Source organism: Gallinula chloropus, assembly GCF_964237585.1.
Source record: "Gallinula chloropus genome assembly, chromosome: 2".
Classification (NCBI taxonomy): domain Eukaryota; kingdom Metazoa; phylum Chordata; class Aves; order Gruiformes; family Rallidae; genus Gallinula; species Gallinula chloropus.
Genome location: NC_140086.1, coordinates 31557934 through 31583139, shown reverse-complemented (window position 1 = coordinate 31583139; position 25206 = coordinate 31557934). Strand labels below are relative to the sequence as shown.

General features: G+C 43.4%; 1 protein-coding gene across 1 annotated transcript in view; it reads right to left on the bottom strand.

The window, feature by feature from the left end:
• Positions 1 to 212: 212 nt before the first annotated feature.
• Positions 213 to 25206, bottom strand: part of ZNF704 (zinc finger protein 704) — a gene marked incomplete at its 5' end in the record, with an annotated part of 92885 nt that continues 67891 nt past the window's right edge. Inside the window, 7 exons of the mRNA XM_084260426.1 lie at positions 213 to 422; positions 2245 to 2339; positions 8088 to 8192; positions 12779 to 13040; positions 16037 to 16137; positions 19665 to 19897; positions 25016 to 25119. Of these exons, the coding sequence (XP_084116552.1) occupies positions 311 to 422; positions 2245 to 2339; positions 8088 to 8192; positions 12779 to 13040; positions 16037 to 16137; positions 19665 to 19897; positions 25016 to 25119 (1012 nt within the window). The 3' untranslated portion in view covers positions 213 to 310. The remainder of the gene's footprint in view (positions 423 to 2244; positions 2340 to 8087; positions 8193 to 12778; positions 13041 to 16036; positions 16138 to 19664; positions 19898 to 25015; positions 25120 to 25206) is intronic.

Genomic DNA, 25206 nt, shown 5'->3' with positions numbered 1-25206 from the left:
TAGCTGCTCTGGTTTCCATACTTAGTAAGACAGAATTTTGTTGTACGTTCTTGGTTTTGTTTTTTTTTCTCTATTGCTCCACACAGGTTTGATTAGTGCTTCTCCTTGGCTACAAGTGCTTCACTTTGAAATACAAAGCTCTTTAAAAAAAACCCCAAAACAACCAAAAAACCCACCCAAAAAACCCACCCAAAAAACCCTCAAAGCCACATCACCAGAGGGAAAACGGGAAGTGATACAGTGCAGCTGCAGCAATCTGGTTCTGCTGTTGTCCTCCCCCATCCCCAAATCCTCTGCATAATTTCAATCTTTAGTCGATGAACCTTTGGCAGGCCTTCTTCCATCGGCAGGCAGTACACCACATATCTCTGTTCTCCATCCCATAGACCTTCCGACACTTTTTCCCCTCCCCTCTAGGCTTCCTGTCAGAGAGAAAGGGAAGCTTGTTAATGAGATGCTTTCCTAGCTTTGCTTTATCACCCTAAGATCAGGACAACAACCTCAATGGAGTGCAGCAGGCAAAGAAACCCACGTTTCAAAGGGATTTGGGTTGGTTTTGAGTCAGCCAGGAGCTGATGAAGCAGACAGACACATGGCTGTGACTCTGGTCCTTCCCCCTTGCCTGGCTTCTACAGCCCCTGCATCAGCTGCTGAGCCTGTTCCTCTGCTCCAGGGCCGATCTCAGCCCCAGCTTCTGCCAGTGACTAAACCCAGTCTAGAAAGATGTTACTTCAGCCACGTTAAATGCCAAGCTGTGATAGTCACAGCTACTGTCCAATATAGTCCAATTCACGTCAGGCAGAACTCCTCTCTGCTGTAGAGCTGTGGTACAAATATTTAGCATAGCTCTGAGCAGCAGACCTTGACCAACTGCAGGTAGCAGCTAGGCAAGAGAGGGAAAAGCTACCAGCTCCAAAGGTTGCCAGTCTTTCCTGCATGGTTTGCTCTAAGATCATTGACTGAAAAACAATAGTCATTGAAAACAAGCTTTAACCCTTGCTCTCATTTGCTGCATGCTCATAGACTCATCATAGAATCACAGAATGGTTTGGGTTGGAAGGGACCTCAAAGCCCATCTAGTTCCAACCCCCTGCCATGGGCAGGGACAGTGTGCTCCTGCTCTGTTGTCCTCAAAGTCACCAAGGCAGTATCTGCTTTTAAAGCTCTTAAGACTGCCATGCTTTCCACCTTAAAACCACAGTCAAAAGTTCACAAGTTCAGAAAATGATCCAAGCAACTGTTACAATGGAACACTTTTTTATTCAATACACAGCAAGCCAGCAAACCTGAGGAGCAATGCTACAAGACCCAACCCAAAGCTCACTACAGCAGTGCCATGTGTCCTGGTGTCTTTAAATCAAATGCCTGTATCACATGCTGCACAGCACACATGGGAATTGCCTGGTGATTCCTCTCTTACATACCTATGCATTTTTTGATTACTGAACATTCATTCATGGGCAGAATCCATGAATCAGGAAGACCCAAGTTTGGTCTGTAGCATATGCCATGATCTGACAGTCATGAAGAAAATTAAAAGCATGAGATCTTCCTTATGCCTCTCTTTAGGGTGCAGACACCTTTAGGATTGAGAGACATTAAGAGTTTCTTTGTAAGAAATTCAGTGTCACAGTTTGATTTTTTAATATAACTTTTTGAACGCTGGTAAAGCAGATGCTGGGCAAACCAGTTTGCTTCAATGGAATTTCGCCTCACCAGCTTACATCTAGGAAGGCAAGGCATAAAAAAGCTTTGCTTTGATCTAATTTATTGTAAGTTATGCTTCCTTTTAACTCATTTGAAGCCAGGTACCATACTGACTGAGCGGTGATGAAGACACACAGGCCTGTCAGGGGAAAAAGCAAAGCCACGTAACAAAGTCCAGGGTGCCCCAGCCACAGCAGCGAATCTGGGCAGCGCTGCTTTGCAGGGCGATTTGGATCTGCACCTGCGCTTCAGTCACGCCTGGTGCGAGGCCTGGTGCGAGGCCTGGCGCGAGGCCTGCCGTCTGGCTTCACGCTCTGACTTTTGTACTTCGCAGCCACTCACTTTTCCCCCACACTTTAACCTTTGATGGCAGTGAAAACAGGTCCAGAACACTTACTCTGAAGCATTCTGGTACGACACTGCCTAACAACTGCCATCAGGGTTGGTGGCATGGTTTTTCTGTTTCTTTGGTCACTGACCAAAGGCCCTCTGGGTTCTGAGGCTGCTGTCTGTCAGTAGGAGCTATTGGTCCCGTACCTCAAGCCAAACGCTACTCTAGGCGGTGATGAAAGAACTGTGTGGGACTGTTTCTGCTCTCCACTCCCTGCAGGACGATTATGAGTTGGTGAGACCTGTCAATACAGACAAAAAAGCAGCTTATGAAGAACATACACATACAAATGCAGTATAAACACTTCTCCTGGAAAATGCAGTTCGGGATGCATGGTGGCAAGGATACCCAGGAAAGGTTATCACGCCATGTACACACGTCAGTCAGCTGTAGGTCTCTTTAGAAAGATGTTTAGAGCATTAGGTATGTGACATTTGCTGCATTTTGATTCCCTGTGCTTCCAGTCATCAACAGAACAAACCAAAATACAGATTCGCACCATTTCAGGTTTTGGGAACTACTAAAAAGGCCATCATCCTTATTTAAGAGCTCTGAGCAATTCTCATGAAAACTTCTTTCTCCTATTTAAACAAATGTCCTGGCAAGAACTAGGACAACAAAAAAATTGGGAAAATAATCTCTGGCCTATGCTGACATTGATACCAATAACCCCTGAGGAAATAAAGGGATTTCACACATTGTTCTTGTCTGTGACTTGTCACTCTGTGGAGAGACAGCCTTGGAGAAGGGGGTTTGCTGCAGGGCAGCGATGATACGGCCCTCAAGGTTTCAATGGGAGTGCAGGGCTGATCAAGGCTGCAAACAAGATGCCCTGAATTACATCCTTTATTCTGCACTGTAAACCTTCTCAGCTGGTGTTCTCCTTTGTTCACATTCCTGAGCCAAGAGTATAGTTTGGTCTCCTGAGACTTTACAAATAAGTCTCCTGTGGGAGCCTGGGGGTTGGCAGCATTATTTGAGTAATCACAGGACATAAAGCTTGGCCTTAAATAATTCCTAAATTACCTACTGCTAGGGTCTCATTTTGCTCCTGGGTAAAGGCCATAACCAGTTTATGTCTAAAATATCAGAAAAACCCCTACAAACACTTATTTTTTGTTATGTATAGAATGTAGCAAACTTTATTTGGCCACCTGGTGCAGGGAGTCACTGCCTCCTGCAGACACTGTGACAGTTCCTGCACTGCTGTGACTTTTCACTCCTGCCCTTTTGAAGTCTCATAGTATCTGGAAGAATGGCAACTGACCGGACTTCAGAGATGAATGTGCTTTGATTTTTTATATAAAGTCTATTTTATAGCTACTCCACGGTAGCAAAAAGCTAACTAATACTTGCAATGGAGTACAGATGTTCTTTCAACCTTTACTCTCGGCTGGTAACTACAGTAATTTCTGATTTAACTGCACGTGCAGCTCACACTGTGGTGGGTTTAGGCCCTTAAGGATACAGTACTCTGCATATGCAGAATGCAAAAGAAATTTCCTTTCTCTGTGCCTGTTTACCAGAACTTGTGTTTTACGCATCTAGACACCTCCCAAGCTCCTTCTGTCCTATCACTCCTCGATACCGAGGGCAGCTTGCAGTCCACATGTCCTGGATCTTTTGCAGGCTTTCCTTTCAAAGTCGGTGCTGTCCTGAGATGCCAGTGATTATCCAAAGTCTCCTTTTTTCATAAATACAACGTCACATCTTGCAAAATGATTGGACAGTTGAGTTTGAAAAGGCCCCGGGTTCAAAAGTGAAGAATACAGTGACAGATGATCATTTTTTATGTCAGGCTGTCAGCCATCCTGATAACACACAATCAGCAGCAACTTCCTATTTTCATTTCCAAATCAGTTATGAAAATGCTGGAAAGCACCAGTCCTCACCTGGAGGTGACACTGGCTCAGTAAAGACTCCCAGTTAACTACTGCTACCTGAGGTCTGACATCTTCATTTGCTCACTCTGTGCTGTGCTGGCACTACCTATTTTTCATTAAGAAACCTGCTGCTTTTCAAAAATCCCATCACACCCTTACAGACTAGTATGAGGTTTGGTAGGCAAACCCTGCCACGTGAGATCATGCTGACTGACCTTTTTCCCTACCTTCTATCAACCAATTCTCTTGTTTTACCTACGAAGGACTGAAACACTGGAGATAAAATGCAAGGTGGTAACACCTTCCTAGTCTCTGGCATCTACCACACACCCCAAGGTCCTTCAGTCATTACCAGCCACCAGAGATCTCCAGCCAATTCTGCCATGGTTTCTAAAACATTTTAAAACCCAGAAAATTTTTAGACCTACCACTACTGATGTTCAACATAGTCCTTGGTTATCACTGAACAAAAAAAGTACTCAGTCAGTCTCCTACGTTACAAGCAATTGCCCTGATGGTTTAAAAAACCAGAAGCAGCTTGAGCAGTAACTGCAGCGCACAGACCGCATCTCCCCTCGTGTTCTCCAGAGAGGGTCTCTACACAGTGGTTTCCACGGACTGGCACACCAAGGCAGCTCAACTGCACTGAATTTTACTGTATTTTGATATGCTCTGCAGCAGTCTAAACAATACCACTTAGCTGCACTGCTTTGTGGGTGACACCAAGGGCAGATTAAGAGGAGGGTGTGAGAAGGCAATCCTTGCCCTCAGAGGCTTTTCACATCTGAAGTGCTGTGTAACACAAGAGAATTAACGTGAAACAGTGGTGTGTGTTTGAAGGTAGGACCTGGAGTTTCCAGTTACACCTCCTGGGGGAAACTGTGGTTACAGCCAATTTTTGTGATCTGTAAACATTGGATTAACAAATTTAAAGATCTTATCTCCTGTTCAACCTCTTTGTGTCTTAGGAGCATCCAGGTAAAAATCAATATCATACAACAGAGATCACTCTGGCACTCAAGAAGACTTTTATCCTACATCATTAAAAGTGGAATTATGTGGTTATTATGTTAAGTTCTTCAGTACCATGAGATACAGACTCCACTATTGCTCATCCCATTTACTTCATTTAATTAATCCTCCTCATACATCCCCATGCTGTGCCTCATTTTCTCTTCTAGTTCTGTCTCAGGTGGTAGAGCAAACATGAACTTGTCCCTTCTGCTTCATGCAGAGAATCACACTTAGCAATGAATCCTGGCTGTGCCAACGCTCATCCCTCTCTTGCACCTGTAAGTAAAAGGGCCTTGGAGGTTCCCCTAATTCTCCTCTTTACGACACAGGACTTCTAGATGAAGGCCTATGGTTAGATGCTGTGAATAGCCCTGAGGCAAAAGCAGCTGCACAGTGAACACCGACTGATCCAGCTGCACGTACAGCTTGTTCTGAGGCACTTGGACCTTACTGATAAGCACACTGGCATTCACAAAGGTCCTTCAGTGTTGCTCTGCTAAAGACAGTCTGAAAGTGAGGACTTGATGGAAGTCATGACATCTGTCTGAACACCCCGGTTCCTGGGACAACAAGCAGGGAAGGCTCAGTGTCATCAAAATTCAATGTCCAGAGGAATGACTGGGGAAACACTTCAGGCAGGTGTCAAAAAGAAGACTATTTTGAAATTCCATCTCTCTTGTGGACTTAACTGCTGACATCAGGCCTAGAAAGGAGGCTGCTCTAAATCAGGTTCAGATGGCCTACTAATGGGGTAAGGACAGAACGGCCCCATTCCGACATTGCTAGTAATGCAAAGAAGTGTGCAGACCTGGGTGCTTCTGCAAACCTGTACCCCATGCTTCACTGCTCAGTGCCTTTTTTTTTTTTTCAGGCCAAAAAGTATCCCAAAGCCATTTTAGAAAACTGCTTGAATGAGTATTAAGGGTCAGGTAAGAAGTAATGTTTGGGAATTAGGCTCTGAAGTCTCCTTGGGTGCTACAGAGGGGTGTCTCATCTCAGGGACCATGCATGTATACAATTGCATGAGTTTATAGTATGCTGGCTGTGCCACATAGTCTGGGCTTAAATAAACCTCCTAAGAGAAGGAGAAAGAGCCCTATACTGTATCTCTCCTAAAGCAGTTAACGCTCAGTGTAAGGGTGGGAATTGACAAAGCCCTGTTTTTATAACATGATACCTAATTTCCTTTGAAACAGGAGAAATGAAACTTTCATTTAATATACAGTTATTTAACATCACTTTGCATTTACACCCTCACTTACTGCACATAATTTTCCACTGCAGGCAAGCCTTTGTAATTCATAAATGATCTCACTGGTGACAGAACAGTCAAATGTGTGCAAACCCAGAAGGCTTTTCTGTTTTGGTGGGGGTTTTTTTGCTGAACACAGCCTTACAAATGTTGTTAGACAGAGATGTAAAGACAGTTCCTATGGCTCCTGAGCGGTTTACAGTTCTGCCATCATCAGTGTTTCCCCAGGTTTTGTATTGGGATTATTTTTATATTGTGGTGAAATCACTGGCATCTCCATACAATTCTCAAAGTGATTTGGCATTTCTTAAATTCTTTTGAGACCTCTCAACACTACAGCCACAGATCAACGCTGCTGCTCGAACAAGTAAACTCAACACATACGTGTCTAATCCTGTCCTCTTAAGTGTCTGATTTACAATGTGGCTAATTGCATTTTTAGATTCCTAACGCTCCTGGCACCAATTTCTGCTACTCCACAAAAGGAGCCGGTTTCATAATTACTCTGTATCAACCCCATTGTTGGGGAAATCAAATTCTCCAGGAACTTTATGGATAGCAAGCTCTGTCAAGGCACTCTTGTTCAAATTGCTGCCAGCATGTCGTCTTTCACTGTTAGTTGTTCCTTGATGGAATTTAATAAATATTCATTGGCAGAGTGCAGTGTAATTGATTCAGCCACTTTCATTTTTTATCAGCCCTGCAGGATGCCACAGCCTCTGCAGAAAATCTCCAGGATTTGCCAAAGGTTGACAGTAAGAAGCTTTAGAGATTCACTTGATGAAGAGAAGGGAGAGAAATAGTGTCTCTTATCACCATGTCTAATATTCAGGAGGAATAAAAAAAAAGCTATATGGTTCTTTGGATGAGCAAAGTCCTTATATAACACACTTTAAAAATGCATAAATTCATAAAGTGCAATATTAAATGAAATGTTATGATATCAAAAAGGTTTATGATTTGAGAGAACCAATTTCTACTGAAAAATCTTTTCCAATAAAAATTTATTTCTATTTATTATACAGAAGATTTTCCACTCATCATAAATAGCGATTTCCATTTCCTTTCAGCATTCAGCGTGCTAGGCACTGGAAACCTAATTCCTCTGAACTCTTCATAAAGGTTTGTAACTCCCCCTACAGTATCTGCACCTACACTGCGGTACACTGAGGGCTACTGGAAGTCGGTGTTTAAGCAAACGTCCCGTTTCTGCAGTCCTGTTCATGATGTCAGGCCTTGTACACTACCTTGTTTGAAGAAAGGGTCAGGGCTGACCATACATCTAATATATACTTCTGCAATGTCTTCACTGAGACTGTGTCACACTGCCAGTGTATCAGAGTGCAATACGTATTGAACACATTTCCTGTGTAAAAAGTACAGAGTTTTCTGGTATCAAGAAGGATGACATACATGTAGCCTACCAGCATCAGACTCTGCATTTCATCTTACTGTTTCTTTCAATCACCTTTCAAATATACTCAGAGTTCCCTGAGGTAACAGCCTGACTGCATGAATCACCTCACTGATGTTCTATCTAGTAGATCTTGGTGACACAAAAAGGAGCAGATAGTGCCAGGCTCTGCACCTACCTCAATGTTCTTTACTAACCATATAGTTTAAAAAACATACACTGTAGACCCAGTTCTCTGCTTGTAGGTACTAGTGCTGAAAAAAACAGAGTAACAGGACTAAATTAAACAGCCTGGCAAAAGTGGTAAAATCAACCACGCTGGCAAACTGAGAATGTCAAATTTACTTCTATTGTGAGACACTGTGAAACAAAACAGAAAGTTCTAAAACCCTTTTTTTTTCTTTTGTTTGGATGATGCTCACTTACTGGAATGCCGGTGAAGGTAACTGGAGGCGACTGCCAGGAGATGCTAAAGCTACTGCCATTGGGAGTGAATTTTGCTGACCCTGGAATGTTCACCGGAGGAGTGGCCTGCATGAAGAGAAAGTATTATTCCAGTAAGAACCATTCGCCTTTCAAAGCATTTGAAGGGATCTTTCACTTCTGGAAATGATCAATCTGTGAGAGACTTTCTGAGGTGGAAAAAGCCCTGCATGGTAACAAGCATTTTACCCTTATGAGAGGGATAATCATGGCTAAGCCAGTAAGGAAGGGACACATTTATGTATGACTATTCTTAAAACCTTGTTTATAGAAAGACAATAACTCTCAAAAGAATCCACACAAAACCCTTAAAAGCTAGAGCTGATAAATCCCCCCACAAAAATCAAACATCATATACAAATAACTTCTAAAATAATGCCAGCTAGCAGAAAAATAAAAATTGCAAATGATCACCTGTTCCACAGTGATAACCAAAGCAGCATTTAAACTGATGGCAGCTGGTTTGAACAGCTGGAGACTGGCTGGTGAGGCTCAGACAGTAGGGTTAACCATCAACAGTAAGGGTTGGACACTTGTTTACCAGATAGATGTTAAGAATCATCCCAAGTAAGACAGTCTTTCCCATTAAAAACAAGGAGCTGAAAACCATCCCTGGGATTCAAAAAACAGCTCTTACAAGATCCAGCTAAAGCCAATATTTGAAGAGCTCCTGGGCCCCCTGAACTCTTAAGTTCTTTCCACCTGGGCAGTAATACCCAGTGATGCCCTGGGATGCAATACCTGATAATCTGAGCTCAGACCACAGAGCATCTTTCATCTTGTGCCTTGCCTCTGGTTCTCTCACTGAGCCCTCAGGAATTCTTTCCTGCTCTTTTTTGAGACCCATTTGATTTACAGAACCAGGAAATTCAAACTTTTGCAGCTTCCCTGCCTAGCAGGAGTGTGAGCAGCCACCATGGACACAGGCTCCCTCTGGCTCTTGAATTTCGAGCTTTCACCACACCAAAACCAAACAAATAAAAAGGGCTCCTTGGCTGAAACTTGTAAGGAACTTGCTATTAAAAATGAGCTTTTCCTTCAGCCTTGCAGTGGTCTGACAGTGATGCAATACACTGATTAAAGTAGCATTTGTGTTTGAGGCTGCTGAAGTTGTCTCACCGCTTCAGGGCAGAGAGTGCTTCCCTGAGCTGCCAGGCAGAGAGGAGCGATGACAAACTACAACCTGATAGTCCCCATTAAAGACAATCTTCAGAGTAAACAAGTGCTGAAGCAATCCCCTGGAGTGTCTCCAAGGAAAAGAAACCGAGACCACCGGATGCCTCCGTCTAGGGCCGCGATGCTCTGCAGGCTGCTGAGCCTGCTGACAGCTCCGAGAGAATCCACACAGACACGCGGAGCACACGCTCGCTGAACTCCATAAAACATCAAACCCTTGCTGAAAGGCATCAAGAAACATTTGGCAACTCCAGATGGTGTCAGTAGTGTTTCATTGCAACCCCATTCAGACGGGAAGGGGTGAATGACCACGGCACTCCTGCCAGAACGAACTGGAGGCAGCTGGGTGGGCAGCAAGATGGCACTGCCGCCGCTCAGCATCCTACTGGGGCATCAGCTCCAAGCTGGAGTCTGCACGGTGACTTACTCAGGTGTTTGAATAAGACCTGTGAGGAAATCCTGTATGCTGAAAGAGGCCGCCTGTGTTTCCTCTGTACCTAAATTTAACAGGTACAGGCACTAGTTTTGTAATTAATTTAAAACTGCTCGAATTTGCAGTTGCCCAGAATACCATGGCACTTCATTCTTTTTTCTCCATGCCTAAACATCTACCTTGGGCATGATTAGATTTAGAGAGTCAATCACCTTGTGCATTTGTTTCCCAGTCATGCATCTTTGCTCATCAAGCACAATCACCTTTTTGAGGCAAACATCTTCTACAGTCTCTTCCTCCTCTAACTGGAACCCAGCATCCTTGAACCTGGTTGACCAGAACTCTATTCAGGGTTGCAGCTGAAGTTATCCAGGGGTCTTGTACAACAGCATTAAACATCCCTGTCTCTCCTACGTATTTCTTACCCAAGAGAGCTGAAAACTTTTTATTTTCCCTTCACAGACTTGTTGTTGTTGGCTCATGGTCATTCGGTGCTTGATTAACGAGGACAGAAAATTGCATGAGGAGGTAAGCTCACTGGACCTTAAGGTGCAGGACTGAGCATGTTTGCCCATTAAACTGCACCCAAATCCTATTATTTTTAAGATCACCCAGTCATGTAAGCATGATATACAAATTCCTGTACTGCTGACATCTCCTGAGTTTTTTATCAGCAAAGTTTATTTTAGTATTTATCTAGTACCACAATGGTTTAATACAAGATCAGGCCCAAATACAGCTTTTCATTCAACTCCACTAATGACATTCAATGGCCCTTTCAAAATAACTCACTGTTCTCTCTGCCTCCCCTGCTTTCTTTCCTACACTAAATTTTATCTCCAGCCTAACAAATACTGCCTGGATGTTTTAAGATCAAATGCTCTTCTCAAATCCAGAGTGATCTGTTCTTGTGTGCTGCTTCTTTGCTGTTCACAAAGCTACCTTCTTCAAGGCTAAACTAGGATGTCAGACTCTTATAGCTTAACCTTCTTTGGGGTTCCTCCACTGCAGTTCACCTCATCTGCTGTACTTCTCACTATTTCTTCAATTATTTTTCTAAATTTCTCCTCATCCGTAAGACTAGGTCAGAGAAGAGAGTCAGGACTTGCCAGATCACTTCCCCTTTACCCCTTTCTTACCACAGATATTTCATTTGCCATTTTCCAATCATACAGGAAATGGCTATTAACAGATCTGTTCAGGATTCCTGCCACCCAGCTTGGGTTCTGTATTCTTCCCTATTTTAACAGGAATCCTGTCACGAACATTACTCAGCCTCTCTACCCGAGTTCCTTGAGCTGGGAATTTTGCCTCTTTGCTCCCAATGAAGTAATTTTCACTTTCAGGATCTCATTCATATAAGAGATTGTTTCCCTCACTACATTCCTGTTCAATGCTTCATTTCGGTTTCAAAGGTTTTGAAGTTGTAACTACAGCTTGCTCCAGCAAGGAAACTGCAGGAAATCCAGCAGCATTAAAGATGCTGTCAGCACCTTCTCTTCCATTCCCCTTTACTCAATAGATTAGTCCCAAGAACCCTTAAAGTCTACCAGTGAAAGCTGGGCTCAATTCCTCCTCTTGCCACCTTGACTCCTGCAGACTGCTCTTCTTGCTTCTCTGACCTGCTTGGCAGAAGCTTCCTTTGTAAGAACGACCTGGATGGGGGAGCATGGACCCTACCTCCTGCTTCCAACAGGAACGCTGTGAACAGCGGGGACTCTGCCACTCCTCAGTGATGAAATGAAGTATTCAAATCAGACCAACTTGAAAAGGAGACAGGTATCAGACACCTGTACTCTCACATCCTGGAATACATCAATTCCAAGCCAATCCAAGTGCTTAAACATGTGAACCGGGATTTCCTTAGGCAAGCGCTTTACTCAAAGGCTGCTTATAGAATAGGATGAGTCTACAAACTGCAGGGAAGACTGTCACAGCTGCAAATCCCAAATGTAGTGAGACTCCTCCTAGCAGCCCAGACTTGGTGCCTCACTCTGTGAGAGGCCAGCATTAAGCTAGACTAAGAACATCTTCGTCCTGGCTGACCTGATCAGTCCCCATGTGGGTGTGCTGCCCGATCCAGCTTCCACCTGAAGTGCCCAGCTTCTACTCAGCACCTTCTGCTGTGCACCAGCGTCTAAAACAAGCTTGTGAATTCTGTGTGGTCCCCTCTGCCCTTTTAGTGGGTTCTGCTCCAGACACACAACAAAAAAAGGCTTCATCCACACAAGGCTGTATATGAAAATTATTGCATCTGATAAATTCAACAGAGTTCAATTCTCCAGTGCATACACAGGTCACAGACCATACTACTTCAAAGCCTCTATTCTTCTTTCCTCATATGGTATCCAGACTGAAACATGTCAAATTTTAGTGCACTTTTAAAATTAATGCTTTCTGCTGAACTTGGTTAGAAGTCTTTTGGAACAGCAGGTTTTGGATCTGATTGGCTTTTTGCCATTTGCAAAGCATTACTGCTCGGAGTGGGAGGATACCAAATATGCCTTTTCATTCCTCCAGCTTTACCTCACATATGGAAACTGACACCTCACACCACACTAATAACGGAAAGGAATTGTTCCTGGCACCCCTTGGGGACTTGCCTACAGACACTTCCAGTCCAAGCAGAGCTGAAACGAAGACTCTGGGAGGGATTCGGTTGACCGAATGAGAACTATTACAGTGCAGGGGACCATACCTGAGCATGTCACCTTGGGTCCTCCTTATGGGCAGCACAGAATTAACTGATGTAGGCAGTGGGATACACAGAGCAACTCTTCTCAACCTAAAGTATGTGCAGTTGGATAAAGAGCACCCCAAAATCCACTATGATGGGAGCACAAACAACTAGCTAAGAAGCAGACATCGAAATTTAAGCGAGACAAACCCCTTAGGCTACCCTGAAAACTTTTCAACCCATTAAAACTAAACTTGCCTTTTTAAAACCCAAATACTGTGATGTGACTTTTCTCTACCTGTGAGTGACATCAGTGTAATCAATGTTGTTCACTCTCACTAGCATTACCTGGTAAGCATGGTCTGTGTGTACGAGGTAGAGGTTGGTAGGAGCTGAGCGGCTCAGAGGTGTCATCAATTTAGTCTCGGTTTTGGCACAGGAAGTTTCAGGACGGATTGCATCTTGGGTGGGAAAGGAAGGAGGAGATGCTAAAGATGGAGAGACTGGGGAAAGACTGCTTAAGCCATCAGCTACTGAGTCCGTGTTGAGCCTGATTTCTGTATAGTAAAAATCCTCCTCTCCATCGCTGTAGTCAGACTCTCCTACACGTCTGTATCAAGACAAAGAATGAAGGACTGGTTTAATGAAAGCAAGAACCCCAAGACAAATTCAAAGTTCTAGACACATGAGCAAATATATTGATACTGTTAATAAATTAGTCTTTCAAGCCTATGCACTTTATCAGCATTCTGGCTGGGGAAGGGGGAGAGGAGAAGATAATCATCTAGTCTGCAGGGAAAGGATGCAGGAGTTGTATTTTTTTCATTCTCTGTGGTATTCCTGAGTAATTCTTTGACCTTTGAGTACATGTTTAACTTCAGCTTAAATATCAGCTTCTCATTCCTAACTACTGAAGTTAACAAGAATCTCAATGCACTTTGACTTCAGAAATGTCAGAGAAGCCACAGAAGAATGGCTAAAGATAAATACGAGTAAGATACACTTTATTAATGCTCCAGCCAACAATATGTAATCTTATCATAGGTTACTTAAACCAAATACAGTCATGGCCGTGGTTGGTGGTAACTTCCCTTGGTCTAACAGAAGCAGCTGCTAGTAAACAGTCCCACCATGCAACTCACTCAAGAATAGGTAGAGAAAGCCCACATGGGCTGGCTGGCCAATGTAGGACTTTCTGGCCACAGAATCACAGAATCATTAAGGTTGGAAAAGACCTCCAAGCTCATCTAGTCCAACTGTCTCCCTAACACCTATATTACTAACTAAACCATGTCCCTAAATACCTCATCCAAACTTTCCTTAAACACCCTGAGGGACAGCGACTCCACCACCTCCCTGGCAACCCGTTCCAATGTCTAACCACTCTTTCTGAGAAGGAATTTCTCCATTTTTATAACCTGAACCTGTCCTGGGACAACTTGCAGCCATTTCCTCTTGTCCTATCGCTACTTACCTGTGAGAAGAGGCTGACCCCCAGCTCACCACACCCTCCTTTCAGGTAGTTGTAGAGAGCAGCAAGGTCTCCCCAAGCCTCCTCTTCTCCAGACTAAACAGTCCCAGTTTTCTCAGCCACTCTTCATAGGACTTGTGTTCCAGACCCTTCACCAGCTTCATTACCCTTCTCTGGACGCACTCCAGGGACTCGAGGCCTTTCTTGTAGTGAGGGGCCCAAAACTGAACACAGTATTTGAGGTGAGGCCTCACCAGAGCTGAGTACAGGGGGATGATCACCTCCCTGGTCCTGCTGGCTACGCTAGTCCTGATACAAGCCAGGATGCTCTGGGCCGCCTTGGCCACACTACTGGCTCCTGTTCAGGCTAGTGTCAAACAACACCCCAGATCCTTTTCCTCTGTACACCTTTCCAGACCCCCTGCCCCAAGCCCATAGTGGTGCCTGGGGTTGTTACGACCAAAGTGCACAACCCAGAACTTCACCATGTTGAACTTCATCCCATTGGCCTCTGCCCATCGATTCAACCTGTCCAGGTCCCTCTGGAGACCCTTCCTACCCTCCAGCAGATTGACACTTCCCTCAACTTGGTGTTGCCTACAAACTTACTGAGGGTGCACTCGATTCCCTCATCCAAATCATCAATAAAGATATTAAAGGGGATGGGCCCCAGTACTACTTGTGACTGGTCACCAGTAGGACTGGCAGGACCAGGACCTACTCTCCAGAAGCAGACTTACTGAAGGAGGAGACGTAAAAAGCTTCACAGCCCCTGCATCCCCTTGCACTATCTGCTGCATGCTTGAGCACCATGTTAGGAGTGAAGCAGCCCAGTGAAAGCTGTAGGTCCCAGTAGGCTACATATTATCTTGAAGTCCCAAACCAACCAACACTTTAGCACATTCATAATCCACATGCTATACAGATATAGCTCATACTTGCTTATTTTCTCTTTAGTCTTCCATATGGGAAATCTGGGAGCCCTAATGGTGTCCTGCCTGCACGCCTGTACCAGGGCTGAATGCTGCATCCTTTGTTTTCCAGGCATGTCCCCCATGAACAGCCCCTAGCCAGTTTCTCATATACCCTACCTGTGGTTCTTGTCTTGCTGCTCCATAAAATTCATTGAGAGCAAGGGTTCAGCAGACTCACAAGGCTCTACCAGAAGTACCACCTGTTGGAGTGCTGCCAGTCACTTACCAAAATCCCTCTCTCTGGCAAGTTACGAGCTCCAAATTTCAGGGAAGTTCTGCTGTTCCCTTCTTTCTCTTGCATGTCAGAGGAAGAATGTCCTTGCAATATACACAGGACAAAGAGCAAAACTCATAACTGCACTGTGAGAGAGACCTGCTCTGCTTCTTACAGCCTCAATCTTCAGAGCCTAAGCCAAACAGCAAGTACCATAACCTTTGCAAGACTCTCCTGAGCGCCACATCAGACTAATTCCTCAAGGTGACTTTAATTTTTAAGCTCTAGGTTAACACAGTTACACAACAGAGATGTATTTCCATGTATCTGATCGATGAAGACCACAGGTCCCCACTGTAACTAGACATGAGACAGTGAGGTCATTCATCAAATTGCACAGATCTCAGTTGCAAACTAAAGCTCTGAAACACGCTTGTGTCATACAAGATTAATTCTTTTACTTCTACTCCAAGTAACATACACATGGAACTGCCTCTCAGTTTCTTTTTCTTAGGTGGTTTGGGGGTTTTTTTGACGTTAAACTGACTCAGGACTAGCACAAGCACCTGATTTGATGAGAACAGAGGCTGGAAAGTAGTCATACAAGACTCTGAAATCTGATGTCTTTCACAAAGCATGAGACATGACATGATCAGACAGCACATATGAATTAAATGCCACTGAGTTGTGTGGCTGTTAGGGAAGTGCTGTGTGACCTACAGCTGTACTTGACCTTCTAGCAAAGTTTACCAAAGTTCCAGAAAGAAAGTGCCTGGCTGCTGGAATAAGTTCTTGTTCACCTTAACACACTGCTGTGCAATTCCTTCAGAAACCTAGGGATCTGATACAGAAAAGCCAAGGACAATTCAGTTCATCTCCCCAGCCAAGTGCAATTGCTTCCCTTCTGTACCAAATCCTTTAGGCTTCCAAACAGACTGCTCTCTTACCCAAGGTGAATGGTCCGTATGTGTTTCTGAATCCCTGCTGCTGTGCTCAGCACCTTCCCACAGTTTTTCCACAGACATTTGAACATCACCTTCATGGAGTTCTGAAAATTGCAAGTAAAGCAACATTAGTTGTATGGAAGGCAGAAAGAAAACTAAATCACTCACATACCAGATATACAAACTCTGTGAAGGTTCAGAGCCCTAACTCTGAATTTGTAATGATGTAATAGTATCTGTCAACAGTGTCATCCTCCTAAACACAACAGAGTTCCAGTGAAAAGCTGCAGCTCCTGACACAACTTTACCTCTCTCCACTCTTTGGCATGGCTTTTTCATTTGTAAGTTCCTGTTTTGGTCTCCTCACTAAAGGAGGCAGACGACAGAAAAAAATTCCTATACATCTTTGGAGCTTTTCAAAGAACAACTGATGAGGACTTCTCATATAATGCAAGGCAAGCTCTTATGAGTATTTCTGCTGGTGAATTTAGCAGCACATGAAACATATTAGTCCAGAAAACCATAGCTTCTGCTATGACAATGTTCACCCATGAGCTGGCAAAACCTACTTCTATTTCATTCAGAAGCTGCTGTGACCTTTACTTGGACAAGAGAAGGAGAAGCCATCTGGCTGTGTTTAACATTTTTAAAAGAGTATGTGTATAATCTCATTTTAATATTCTTGTTATATTCTTTAATATAACTTCATTGGCCTAAACTGAGTTATCACTGATTTAGAGTGGAGCATCACAGCTATAATGAGCTCAATCTTCAGTATTTTGAATACTCTGGAGAAAACTAGTTTTAATTTAAAGCACAGTATGTGGTACAAACAACACAGACATCACAGAACCCTACTGATTTATTTTTAAAGTGAAGTTTAAAAATAATATCTAAGTAACTTCTACTTATCAAAAATAATTTTCTCTATTATTAAAGAGTACATTATTAAAGAAAACATGAAGAAGAGCTTCAAAATACTCTACGATTATCCTATAATTTTAGTTACATGTAAGGTTAAATATTCATATAGATGCATAATATTATAATGCTACTACAGATTATAAATATAAATATTTATATTAAGCTTGATTGGAAAAAAAGGGGGACAAGCACATCCTTAGAGTTAAGTACATGCTTTACTGTGTCTTGAACAAAAGCTGATTTGGTGCTTTCTTCAATTTGGCCCCTTTGGAACTTCATTTACTAGAAAGATGATTAGAATGTAATTTACAGAAATCTCAGTTGATGGGCTTTTTAAAATACATGTTTATTGTAGTAGCATGTTCTCATAGCTACTTGGCTTTTTAACACCTCCAGTTTAAAGTATAGTTGCTAAAGTCTTTAAGAATTCATATACCAGGTCATAATGTTTGTATGAAAACTTACTTTGGAATAAATTACGCATAAATTTCCTCTCTAACTTTCTTCTCTGATAATACAACTACCATTCAAATAGATACAGAACTCTTTTTTCCCCCCAAATTAAATATAATCTATCTAGCAATTCTGGTAAGATGAATTTCCCACTTCTGTAACGTAATACCAAACCCTATCATCAGTTCAAAACCCCACAACCAGCCACCAATCACGGTGACAGGATGCAGACCATGCTTATCATTTCCATCTTCGGAATTCCAATATGACATCACAAACACATTATGCATCTTTATGAACACTGAATACTTTACCATCAATCTCTAGTTTGATGGCAAAACCAATCTCCCCGCTCCACTGGGGTTTTGGCATTATTCTTGGTGCTGGGAGTCGGCAAAACCCCATGCATTTTAATGGAACCAAATGAAACCTCACTCAGTAGAAATACAGAACATAAACCATGCTTCCATTTCTGACTAGTCCAAGAATTGCCTAATCAAAGAAAATAAATGTTTTTTATGAGGAATAACAACATTAGTGGAAACTCTTAGGCAAACAACTTTCTGAATGGGAAATTTTTGTTAACATGACATTTTCCAAACATGAAATGGAAAAAACTTTAGTGAGTACAAGTAGAGTCACTTATCACTATTTCCAGGTTTATTCCTTCTGATTTTTGCAGCCCTGAAGAAGAAAAAACCTGAGCATTTTTCATAGAATCACAGAGTGGTTTAGGCTTGAAGGGACCTCAAAGACCATCTAGTTTCAACCCCCTGCCATGGGCAGGGACACCATCCACTAGACCACACTGTCCAAAGCCCCATCTAACCTGGCCTTGAACCCTGCCAGAGTTTCTCTGGGCAGCCTGTGCCAGTGTCTCGCCACCCTCACATTTTATTTCAGCTTCTAAAGGTGAGAAGCTGTACTCAAATAAAGAGGCATGTTGGGGCAACCCACAACTACAGGAACTGCAGTTCATTTCCAAAACAAAGTTTGGCAGTTAGTGTTCCTATTTATCTAAATTAAATATTTGCCCTACAGAGCAAAAACTCTGCAAACCAGCCCAGATAGTATAATAGATCTGTGGTGGGTTCTAAATAGAAATATTTGAGGACATCTTATTAAAACAATAAAGATGGCAGCTGCAAACCCACTTGTCTTATTACCACTGAACAATAAAAGTGATGCTAATAAGCTGAACTTAGTAACTGAGAAGTAAAAGGCCCCCAAAATGCCTGTCTTTAGTTTAACACTCATCCCTAACTTCGAGTTCACTGTAACAAAGGCCTCCTCCAAACTGTCCCCTTTCAGCAAGAAGCACAAACATTTTCCACCCCTCTACCACAAACAGGGGCAGAACAGTGTGGGTCAGCAAATAAGCAGTTCCTGGAGCAAAAGGATAAATCTGAACAGGTTTAAACAATCATTAAAACTTCTTCCTGCTGGTGATGCAGCAATTAACTATCTCAGACTGAGCCAGAAACAAAGTCACTAAGGAGAATAAATTCTCTGGGTTTTTTCTCCTTACAAAAAAGCTCTTTTTCATCTTGCTATGTAAAATCTGTCCTGTTGCATTGGGAGGGAAGAAAACTTGGACTAGTGCCATCTCTTTGTTTTCTTCTTTGAGAGGAGCCTGCTTGCTGGCATAACGGTGCTTCTTTGGGGCTTTTTTACGCTGTGTTTTATTTAGTCCACTTTTTCACTCTCAGTGAGGGTAAATTTGGCCACTGCTAATACTGGATCAAAAGCCATCAGGTTTGATCTCTCTCCCTTTTTTTTTTTTACTCCATATGTTTGTACACAGAAAGCTTCACAGCATTAAGGTACGTGACATGCTGTGAGACAAACAGCGCTTTAACAGAACACAAAGTATTAAGGCCACATACATTTCTGTGATGACACGTAAAGGCTACCTGTTGCATCCTGCATACAAAGAATTTGCTGAGGTAGGACAGAAATCCCCTGCATGGCCAGAGGCAACACCTTCTGGAAATCACTCTAGGGTTTTCTGAGCAGGAGGCCCTGCAGAACTTCACCATCTGCCAGCAAATATGCGGTACCGATGGCAGCATGTGTGTGCAGGAGGTGACTAGGTTGGACAAGACACAGTGACTAGGCTAAGTACCTACCTTAACTGGATGTCAAGGAGGGATACACACACAGAGCTGCTGAGTGACCTGTTTCTTTTTTACAGCAAAATAAGTCTACCAACATCCTATCTGCACATGGGTATGGAATTTAACATGAGGCTAACCTTTCTCTTCCTGGGAATGGGTTCATCAAAGAGAAGGTTGCTTGTTTCAGCTTCATCAATACCGTCATCTGGCTGGGAAGGTGTCCGAAAAGCTTTGAAGCTATCAGCTGACAGAGGTGGAGATGGGGTGGATGGATTGGACTGGTCACTGGGAGCGTTCCAGCTCCAGTATCCACTGCTGCTGGTACTAGAAGGCACAAATCCTCCTTCTTTCCAAGATCCATTTAGGGATTCTGTTGAGAACAACAGCCATCATTACAATGGTATCCTGTGTTAGGAGCTAAGGAGCTCTTTTATCTAAAGCTTAGATGCCATGTTGGTAATTAACAGTATGTTCAAATAAAGGAAAGCACTGGATGTAAAGAAGTCAATCACCTCTATCACACTGCACACAAATTATATATTCCACACTTGGTTTTTCATTTTTTTGTTTTGTAAAAAAAAGATTTTTTTCTACAAAGAAATGCTGGGCTTGGAAAAATAAGCTGTTCTGGAGCATAAACCACAGTAAGCCATCAGATATTGCATGCATGATTAAGGGAAAACATTAAAATATATTATTAGCTTTCAACAGGAACATATGACTGTGGTGGGGCACCAGAGCAAGATCCAAGCCACCACACTGCCAACAGGAGATCACCTGGGAAGGGAACATAGACTGTGAGCCCCAGGGCACTAGGTATAGCTGCAAAAACATGATTGTAATCTCAGTACTAAAACACCAAAGAAAACCATAATTACACTCTGTCTTCTCATAATCTCCTGCACACACCTCTGCCTATTCTGAATCTCTAAATGAGGTGGTATGTATCCTTGGAAGGATATACCTTCTGCTTCTTCAGACACACAGATCGTCAAGCATCTGGTTTCAGAAGTGGGATGCACGGACACTGGATCGACATCACAACTACTCGCTGGAGGAACCCCCTCCTCACTGCAGCAGTTCCCCTGACAGTAAGAGGTAAGCAGACACTCTAACAGGTCACTCTGCAATGCGGTGGGTGGGCATAACAGCACAGCTTTTGCAGTCTGAGGCATGGCTTGAACCATGCTGAGGTCCTAAGGCAGTACATATTGTCACTCTTCCAAATCCCTAAAGGGCTTTTGGCAGGAGAGGAGCATGTAGGCCATCAGCTCAGTAAAGGTATGACCCAAGTGTGTCCAGCAGTGCAACCACAGGTGGCTCTGAGAAGCACCAGGCTCTCACAGGGCTCTGGCACGTGTGCAGGGACAGTTTAGGTGCAGTTTCTCCCCAGTGCATACTCAGAAAGCTTTTTCAAGTGACGCTGTAGGTGCCTGAGTATTGTGCAACACCCAACTATGGAACTGGCAAGCAACATCTTATTTGTTTGTAAAATGCTATTTAAGTGTGAGACAGGAGTCTTTTCAAGCCAGCACCTGCCTTTAAGAGTTCTGCAGAAGTCACTCCTTCGTTCCTTCTCAGTTTCTTACAGATAAATTTAACTAATGACATCAGCAAAAAAATAATGCCTACCACCTGCTACCCAAAACCAATTTTTTTTTTTGTTACTCTCTCCTAATTCAGTTGGTTTTGGATTAAACCCTTAATCATTAACATCAGCTTCTCACAAAACAGAATCCAGTGCTCCATCATGTAAGCACAGGCACAAAAATATCTCTTTGCGTAGGCAGCGGCCAAGCCAGCAGCCAAGTTCCTGCACTTACCATCAGGGCCACAGAGCGTAAGTGGAATCAACTCTCACCCTCAAACTCCTCTTTGGAAAAGGACACATACACTTCCTGCAGCTAATATGTTAACAGATAAAAATATCATGTTTTGATTCATGATTGCAGCCCTCTGAGTTTTCATGTGACTGTAATGGAAGTGGTTTTTGTTACTTTTAAGTATTTGTACTTGAGTCTCCAAACAAAGCCAAGAAGTACATCTGGTATCAACTTGAGACCTCAGCATATCTTAAAATCCCTGTTTCTTTGGAAAAACAAAGGAAACAGCACTCGCTCAACTATGACTTTCTGACACATTTATGATGGTACTTTGTATTCTCAGAGTTTACAGCTTCTCCTCACCTTGCTGAGATGTAAATCAAGAACATTGTAACAGCAGCATGGAAAAGGCTGAGTAAGGTTGACGACAGGAAGAACAACATACATGGGTTCTCATTAATACTAACAAATCTGTCAATGTAAAGGAGTTTAAAGTATAAATAAATGCAACTTACTCTTGTTTTGGGGCACTTTTCACATTGCTGGAGTTGTGTAAAAGAGAACCACACCAAGTGTTACTCAGCTGCAGAGAAACAAGGGCCAAACTGATCCAGTTTACCTGGGCGATCATCCTCAGTAATTCCAGCAGAGATCAGACTTTAACACTAATGCTAATGTTGGGGTTTTTTTTACTTCTAGGGAAAATTCCATTTCTTTAAACAAATATCCCTTTAATTGCACTGCTACTTACTACCCTTTTTTGGAAAAGGATGTACAAAGAATTCATCATTAGTACATCTGGAACTTGAATTACTAAGATCACAGCCCAGTCTTGCAACGCCAATTAAGCTTTAAATCATCTAATCTCTACATTTACACTGAAGTCTTTGGTAAGCTCACTCAAGCAAAATGAAGATATTCTGGGAGAAGGTGCCCATCAACAGCTTTAAAATCCCGACCCCGAAAATATGTGAATTACCTTTCAAGGCTTGTCTTCCCAGATTTTGGGAAACAAACAGACATGCTATGTGAAGAAATATCAAAGAGCACTCAAGCTGCATGAAGGAACATCAAACACGGTTAACAGCTACCATTCACCTATTAGCAATTCAAAAGGGCTTGTTTGGAAGATCTTTCCAATCGACAGCTGCTAGCTAATGTGCAGTGCTGCTCCTGTCATCTGCTCCAACCATTGAAGGTGGCACATAGTGACCAGCGATGCAACATGGGACACGTGTGTTCCTCGGCCACTCTGAAGCCCTGCCCAGCCCACCAGCACACCTTAACCTGAGCTTTTGGCTGTGACATGGAGCAGGTGGAGAGCTGGTACGTTTGCACTGTTCCAATGGCTTTCCCTGAGGTAGGACAGTCACTGGGGACGTTATTGCCAGAGGTTTCCCAGGGCTCCTCTGAGCAGCAATATTCCAGAAATACTTCTGGGTTTAAGATGTGCTTAGTGTGTGGAAAGCACACAGGCAGGAGCCATGGGTGTTCATGGCAAGATTTCAAGCTAAATGGAGAAAATGTATGTTTTCTGGAAACAAATGAAAAAAACCCCACACTATTTGTTCAAAAATCTTTGGACATTCCTCATAGTACAGATTCCTTTTAAGTACATTGTTCAGTGGATTGCCCCTGCTACTAAGACTACTTCCCTATCAATTCACAGTCAGTAAGTATTCCTCAAAGCACTTCAATTACTTACTGTAGAAGGGCAATTAGCATCGATTTAACAGTTACAAGTAAAAAAAGGCAGAGTCATTCAAACAATGCCAAGACATCTAACCAAGAGTGTCCTAATTTAAATTATTCCTTAAGATGTTAAACTTCTAAAAATTTCTTCTAAGTCCAATCAAGATTGCATAGATGAATTATATTTCATCAGCAATCTCGTTATCATAGAATCACAGAATGGTTTGGATTGGAAGAGACTTTAAAAATCATCTAGTTTCAATCCATTATTACCACTAACATTTTAAATTTTAGTTGTTGTGGTGGTTTGGCCCTGTCTGAAGGACATATGCCTACCACATTTGCCCCTTTCAGCTGGACAGGGGAGAAAATACATATTGAGTCAAGATAAGGACAGGGAGAGATCATTCAGCAATCAGTGTCATGGGCAGAACAGACTCAACACAGAATAAAGGAAAGAAAACTAATTTATGACACTGCATTGCACAGCCAGTGGCACCAGAGTCAGGTAATGAGAAGTGTGACCAGATCTTAAAGCAACTCCCCCCCGCCCTTAGAAGACTAAATGTTAGTCATTAGTTTGCTCCCTTCTCTCCCTTCTTGTGGCACAGGGAGGGGCAGGGACTGGGGAAATGGGGGTTTTGGTCAGTTCCTCATAAGTTGGTTTCCTTCTTGGCCGGGGGGAAAGGGGCTCACACCCCTTCCCCTGATGCAGCGTGGGGTCCCACCCACAGGAGACAGTCCAACATCTTCAACATGAGTCCTTTCCCACAGAGCTTCAGCTCTTCACTACCTGCCCCAGTGGGCGTCACTGCTATGGGTTGCAGTCGTAAATCATAGAATGTCTCTTAGCCTCTCAGACCCAGACTGCTCCAGCCTGGTCCTCCAAGGGCATCACACCACCCCCCAGCAAATCTGCTCCAGTGTGGGCTTCTCTCTCATCTCTGTGTCTCTATCTCTCTCCACGGGCTGCAAGTGCTGGCAGAGGCTTTCTCCAAAGTGGGTCATGGTGTCTTCTGTATGTCTCCACCTGCTCCAGCGTGGGGCCTCTCCACAGGCTGCAGGTGGGGTCTTGCCCTTTTCCATGGGCTGCGGGGGCACCTTTCTCTCTGGCACCTGGGGTGCCTCCTCCCCTCCCTCTTCCTGGCCTTGGTGCCTGCACAGTTTCTTACATCTTCTCACTCCCTTCTCTGGTGGCAAAAAGCGGCTGCTTGCAGATTTTTTTCCTCCTAAATGTGATTCCCAGAGTCACTGTGACCGTCACTTGGTCAGCAACGACTCCGGCCTTGAGCTGGCTGGTGTTTGCTCTCTGGGGCCTGCAGAGAGCTTCTGGCTGCTTCTTGCAGAAGCCACCTTTGCAGCCCCCCCTCCACTAGAACCCAGACACACAAAACTACAAAATTTGTCTATCTTCTGGTATACCATGAAAGGAGGTAGTCTTTGAAATGCTTATGGCTTTGATGGTAGAACATGAGGGAGTTACAAAGGACGCAGGAATTGAGGGTCTAACCTGGTGTCAGCACAAACAGACCTTGTGCATGGATGGGCTCATAGCCAAGGGCCAGGATATGGAAGTGCTTTGCCTGGTATTAGAGGTGAGTAAAACCTGACTTCCACAGCGTGGGGACAAGAACCACTGCTGTCATGTTTGCTGTATATGTGCAAATGCAAATACGTTGTTCGAGTATTTCAGTGAGGTCAGGAGACCTCTCACAGCACCTACCATTTCATAAACTGGAGCCACTCTACGGTTACAGAAAAGTTTTAAGCTCATTTCTGATAATGCTGCACCAAGGACCTTGATTAGGCCAGAGCAAAGCTCAGTACTATGCCCAGCATGCAAATGTCACTGACAGAAGACAGACACCCTTTGTCCCCTATCATGGTCACAACTCCTGGAAGCAAGCCCCCACATACATGGCCCTGGTCCCCCTCCCTGCAGCCCCTGCCCAGACTTTGGTCTGAAGGCTTACCATTGGGTCGGACAGGAGGGCTGCGGACCAAAGGGCTGGTGGATAAACTGGTGAGTACCATGGCTGCTGTTACTTTATCCATGTCCAGTTCTTCTGAAGATTTTCTGAAACACAGTGAACAGGAGGAAGGAAACACATCAGCAAATACTTTTTTTTTAGTGCATTTTAAAAAAAAAAACAGACCAAACCCT